Raw genomic sequence first — 6,271 nt, 5'->3', positions numbered from 1 at the left:
TCTGTTGGAGCTGTTGCAAAGATTCAGATCTCTGTAACCATGGAATAAACCTCTGGATATAACCCTCCAGCAGAATCCATCTCTTTTTTCTCTTCACCATCGCCTGAAGCTTTCCTCCTGAGGTAAACGGAGTTTCGTAACAAGCCTGGACTTGTTTAGTGCCCAGCTTCAACCACCAGCAAGCTAAAGGTGTCTCTGGGGTGATACACCACAGCTGCCGCCTTTGGCCTAGCAGCGAGTGTCAGACTGGCCCAGGCACAATCTAACTGGTAATATTGGGATTCATATTCCAATACAGGACCCCATGGAACCAAAGGTCCATTGGGACATTGTGGGGCCTCATGGAATCCTGGAGGCCATGATGACACTTGGAGGCCTCGTTGAATCACGGGTCTCTTCAGGGCCTCATGGAACCAAGGAGACCCTTCTGTCATTGTGAGTCCCCATGGAACCAAGGGTCCATTGTGACACTGCAGCCCCAAGGAGACCCCTGTGACACTGCAAGGCCTCATGGAAGCAAGGGACCATTGTGACGCTCCGGAGCCCCATGGAAATTAGAGGCCAGTGTGACACATCTGGGCCTCATGGAGCCAAGGATCCAATGTGACACCACCACTGTGACACTGCAGGGCTCCATGGATCCAAGGGAACAGGGAACTGCTCTGGTTGGCTTGGCCTGACTGGTGCAACTGCCCTTGGCATGTCGAGGGTCTCTTCTCTTGTACCCCTGAAACCCTGGGGCTCTGGGCTTTCCTTCAAATGGGAAAGAACTGCTCTTCTCATTCAAGCATCCATGGCCAAAATGGGATTCCCCCTCCAAAATTCCCAATATCCAGGGATTTCTCCCACATAAAAGCTGCCATTACAACCTGTCTGGCTGACCTTGTCTTCTTGAGAGTTGGGTCTCACCTGCCTTCAAACACTGCGGCTCAGTGCTTTCCTTCCTATGGAAGAAAAGAAATATTTCTCCTGCACAAGCACCCATGACCAAAACTGGTAGTTGTCCTTCAAAATTCCTACATTCAAGGGTTTTTTTTCTCCCAGACAAGATCTCCCAATACAGACAGGTCTGGCTGGCCTTGGCTTCTGGTGGTTGCCTCAATTCTGCCCTGAAACACTGGGGCTCTGCCCTTTCCATCCTAAGGGAAAAGAACCATCCTTCACCAGGTGCCCTTGGTTGAAATTGGGTTTCTACCACCAAAAGTCTTATATCCAATCATTGCCCCTACACAAAAGCTGCCGTTACAGACAGGTCTGGCTGGCCTTGGTCTCTGGTGCCTGCACTTCATCAGCCCCTGAAGCACTGGGGTTCTGTGCTTTCCTTCCTATGGAAAAGAATCTTCTTATTCCTCCACGGCCAGAATTGCTACTCCTCCTAAACTATTCACTATATGAAGGCTTTCTCCCAGAAAAAACCTGCCAGCTCTGGCTGGCACTGTGGGCTCTGATGGCCACCTGTCATCTACCCCTGAAACACTGGGGCTCTCTGCCTTCCTTGGGATGGAAATAGAACAGTCTCCTCGTCCAGGGGCCATGGCCAAATTTGAGATTTTGCCCCTAAATTTCATATATCCAAGGATAGCTCCCAATCAAAAGCTGCCAGGAGAGACAAGTTTGGCTGGCTTGGCCTCCCAGGGGCTGCTTCTCATCTACCATCAAACCCTGGGGCTCTCTGCTTTCCTTCAGATGGAAAAGAAATGACCTTTTCATCAAGGGACCAGTGGCCAAAACTTTTATTCTACCTCCCAAATTATGTGCATCCAAGGATTTCTCTCAGGCACAAGCTGCAATTCCAGAAACGTCTGGCTCGCCTTGGCCCTTGGTGGCTGATGCTCATCTGCCCCTGAAACACCAGGCTTCAGCTTTCCTTCCAATGGAAGAGAATCCTTGTTCACATCAAAGTGCCCATGGGCAAATCTGAAATTCGGCCTAAAAACTTCCATCTATCCAAGGATTGCGCCAAGGCAAAAGGTGATTTTCTTAGACTATGAGCAGAATGTTTTCATTTTTCCGTACCTGGGACAGGGCCCAGAGATCTCCCAAGGTGGGGTTTGGAGGCCTGAAGCACATGAGCACAATATAGGGACAAAAGGGCTCTGTGATCAGTGAAGTGGAGAAGGAGGACAGCAGAGGAGAGCCTTGGGAGGGACTGAAGGGTGGTTTCAGAGATGATGGATCTTTTTGACATAGTAGAGAACAGACAGAGAAAGAAAGAATTAATGCCAAGGGCAGATGGGAAGGGCCACACAGGACCCAAAGAGAAAGGAATTTCCCTCCCAGGCCAGGGCTGTGGTGCAGCACATCCCCCAGAAGGAGCCTGGGTCAGCCCCAGGCTTTGTGTGGGCAGGCAGAGGCAGGCAGGAGGCAGAGCTGTCAGCAAAGGAAGGGCCCAGCCAGGTGGGGCAGCCGGGGGATGCCGACAGCCTGCAGGGACAGAGGTGCAGGGCAGGGACAGCGTTGCACAGCCTGGGCTGCACAGGGCACAGGCATGTGCAGCAGCTGCAAGACAGCCCTGCCAGAGCCAACTTGGGCAGCACTTTGGCCATGGCTGCTGGGCCTGGGCCTGAGGCAGGAGCAGGAGACAAGTGACCCTTGCAGGCCTGGGGCCTCATTGCCTCCTTGTCCCTGCTCAGCAGCCTGGCAGGGGCCGCCCCATGCTCCTGCCCTTGCCATTGCACATCCCCACATGCCAGTGCCCATCCCGGCAAGAGCCCTGAGCAAGGAGGGAGGGACAGCATCTGCCTGGCCAGGGGCTGGGGCTCAGGCCTTGGCCCTTTGCATTCCTCAAACACATCCAGCTTTGCTCTGCACCAGAGACACCTTTGCCTTCTTTGTCCCCAGCTGTCACCACTGCCTCCAGTGTTCTGCTCTAACTGGAACCTGGGGACACTTCCTCATTCATGTTCCTCAGTGGGAACCACTAAAACTTCAAGAAACTTCAGAGTTTCTAATTAATTTTGAGTTCTTCAGAAGTTTTTTAAAGACTCTCTCAGGGACTGATTCTGATGTAAACAACACCAAATCCCCTAGAGGCTCATTACAGTCCTTGTGCTGTGTCTGTGCTGCTGAGCTTTAAAGGAACAGCTCTTGCCAGGACCAGCTCCTCTCCCAGCCCAGCAGGGCTGAGGGCTCTGGCTGCAGGCACTGAGGGGACAGGAGCCAGGCAGAGACAGGCTGAAGGCAATCAGGACTGGGAAGACATTGAGCCGAGACTTCATTTGGGGAAAGATCTTCACAGCCCTGTGCCTGGTGAGTGTGTGGGTGCAGGGCAATGTCCCCTGTGCTCCTGGAGGGATCTTCTGAATCCAGCACACCCCACAGTCTGGGGGATGTGTCAGGAGGACTCTCCCAGTTTCTCTGGGGCGCAGGAGCAGGAGGAGGAGGATGTGCTGCAGAGCGGGGCTGCCCTGGGCACCATCTGAGGGACAGGGCAGGACGGCTCCTGCTGCCAGGGACGGCTGCAGGGCCTGAAGCTGGGGCTGCAGGCCGGGCTGCCCAGGGCTGTCCTGCAGAGCAGCTCCTGCAGCCCTCAGGACTCTTGGCCAGCCCAGGGCATGTGCCACCTGCCAGGGGCAGCTCTCAGCCTGCCTGGCAGCTCCCCATGGACGCGGCAGGGGAGAAGTTGGAGGTGGAAGGAGCCACCCCCATCAGGGCAGATTCCTCCTGCTCTGGAGATGCTTCTGCATGGCCAGGGCTGCTCTCAGCTTTGTCCTAAAGGGTATGCAAAGCAGCTGTGAGCTTTGGCTGTGTCACTGACACTCGTGCACTGTCACCATGGCCATCAGCTGATGGGCCTCAGCTCTCCCTCAGAAAGTGCCTCCCCAGCCTCCTTTTCCTACAGACAGCAGCAGCAACACCTTGGCTTGCAGCATCTCTGTTCGTCTGGCCTGCCCTTAAGGCCCTGCTGCCAGGGAGATGCCCCTGGGCAGTGCCCTGTGCTGGGAGGGCTCTGCAGGGCAGAGCTGAGCCCCCAGGGCTGGGCTGGGCTCAGGCAGCACTGGCAGGGACAGGGCTTGGCTAGAGAGAAACAGCTTCCAGTAGGCACAACTCCAGGCAGCAGGGAGCCAGAAAAACCCTTGGTGTCCCTCCCTACCCAGCTGCACAGGGAAAGAAAGGAGAGTTGGAGAGATTGTTTTTGAAACTGGAGTCTTCAAAAAGGACACTTTTTTTAAATGTAGTTTTAAAATTGTACATCCTGTACCAGAGGGAGATGAAATGAGGAAAGGGCGCCTGTGTGGTTCCAGTAGGTCTGACTGCCCTACGGCACAGGGAACCCTGTTTTCCCTCTGGACTCCCCCGTGTTCAGACTGATACCAATGCTAAGAACAGGACTTCTGTACCTTCTAAAAAACACAGTTACTTAGTAGCCCAAACCTACACTCAATTAAAAAAAAAAAAGGGTAAAAGACATTTCCCCGAGTAAATAGAAGAAATTTTGAGTGATTGTGTAAGAAAATAGCATAGGATTGACTCAAGGTACTTTGTCCAAACTGTCAACGTTGTCTTTGTACAGCTCAGAATGCCCAGAGTGAAGGAATGTCCAACAGCAGCTCCATCAGTCACTTCCTCCTGATGGCATTGGCAGACACGTGGCAGCTGCAGCTCCTGCACTTCTGCCTCTTGCTGGGCATCTCCCTGGCTGCCCTCCTGGGCAACGGCCTCATCATCAGCGCCGTAGCCTGCGACCACCACCTGCACACGCCCATGTTCTTCTTCCTGCTCAACCTGGCCCTCAGCGACCTGGGCTCCATCTGCACCATTGTCCCCAAAGCCATGCACAATTCCCTCTGGGACACCAGCACCATCTCCTACAAAGGATGTGCTGCACAGCTCTTTCTGTATGTATTTTTCATTTCAGCAGAGTTTTCCCTCCTGACCATCATGTGCTATGACCGCTACGTGTCCATCTGCAAACCCCTGCACTACGGGACCCTCCTGGGCAGCAGAGCTTGTGCCCACATGGCAGCAGCTGCCTGGGCCAGTGCCTTTCTCAATGCTCTGCTGCACACAGCCAATACATTTTCCCTGTCCCTGTGCCATGGCAATTCCCTGGGCCAGTTCTTCTGTGAAATCCCACAGCTCCTCAAGCTCTCCTGCTCACACTCCAACCTCAGGGAACTTGGGCTCATTGTGGTTAGTGCCTCTTTAGTATTTGGTTGTTTTGTGTTCATTGTTTTCTCCTATGTGCAGATCTTCAGGGCTGTGCTGAGGATTCCCTCTGAGCAGGGACGGCACAAAGCCTTTTCCACCTGCCTCCCTCACCTGGTTGTGGTCTCCCTGTTTGTCAGCACCTCATTTTTTGCCTACCTGAAGCCCCCCTCCATTTCTTCCCCATCCCTGGATCTGGCAGTGTCAGTTCTGTACTCGGTGATGCCTCCAGCCCTGAACCCCCTCATCTACAGCCTGAGGAACCAGGAGCTCAAGGCTGCAGTGGGGAGACTGATTACTGGACGCTTTCAGAAACATTAAAAAGCTGGCCTGTTTGTGCAAATCATTTGTAATAAAAATAATCTTTGATTGTTCCTGTTGATTTGGTTGTGTGTCTCAGAAAATGGCCTTTGCTGGGCATGAGCCATTTGTCGGTGAGGGGAGACACAGACACTCAATATGAGTGATAAGCAAATTCCAGTTTATTGAAGAGAGCATCAGACACTTATACAGCGAGTAATAAGCTTATGAATATTCTGTAAGCTAAGCAATCTATTGGTTAAACTATGCCATGAACTCTTCCTCATTCCTTAGGGGTTACATCTCTCTTTTCTCATGTCTCTTTCACTGTTTGTTATTATACTACAGCTAAGCCTCAAAGACATGCTATCAACACAGGTGTAGGACTTGGAATTAGCCACAGCTTTGTAATTTTCCTTTCTGTAGCAGCTAAATTCCCAACAGTTGTGAAGTTTATTTTCCCGTGTTTTAGTCTTTCAATATTGTCCAGAAAGAAAGTCCATTCCTTTTGCCATTTCTCATTTTGTTTCTTTTCACCTTTGCTGTGGCCCCAAACTGTGTCAATGAGGAGCTGAGCTCCAGTGGCTTTCAATGAACTAAAGGATCTCCTAGCAAAGTTTTCACCAGAGACCCTTGTTTTGTTCCCTGCTCTGGAGCTGCAGGAGCAATGCCTGTGTGCAGAGCTGGGGGCAGATCAGTGCTGGCACAGAAGCCCTGCTCCTGCTGGCCACACCATTCCTGATCCAGGCCAGGAGCCATTGGCCTTCTTGCCCACCTGGGCACACTGCTGCCTCATGTCTACCTTGCTGCCCATAAGTGCCCC

At 52.6% G+C, this 6,271-nt stretch overlaps 1 protein-coding gene across 1 annotated transcript; it reads left to right on the top strand.

Annotated features, from left to right (window-relative positions):
* The first annotated feature begins 4,215 nt into the window (after nt 1-4,215).
* Nucleotides 4,216-5,469, top strand: LOC141726618 (olfactory receptor 14A16-like). The gene is made up of 2 exons (XM_074531568.1): nt 4,216-4,243; nt 4,859-5,469. The coding sequence occupies exons 1-2, from the start codon at nt 4,216-4,218 to the stop codon at nt 5,467-5,469; spliced, it is 639 nt and encodes a 212-aa protein (XP_074387669.1).
* Nucleotides 5,470-6,271: the final 802 nt, after the last annotated feature.

This window comes from Zonotrichia albicollis, chromosome 37, assembly GCF_047830755.1.
Source record: "Zonotrichia albicollis isolate bZonAlb1 chromosome 37, bZonAlb1.hap1, whole genome shotgun sequence".
NCBI classification, from domain to species: domain Eukaryota; kingdom Metazoa; phylum Chordata; class Aves; order Passeriformes; family Passerellidae; genus Zonotrichia; species Zonotrichia albicollis.
The sequence above is the reverse complement of the archived record's forward strand: the minus strand, read 5'-3'. Positions and strand labels throughout refer to the sequence as shown.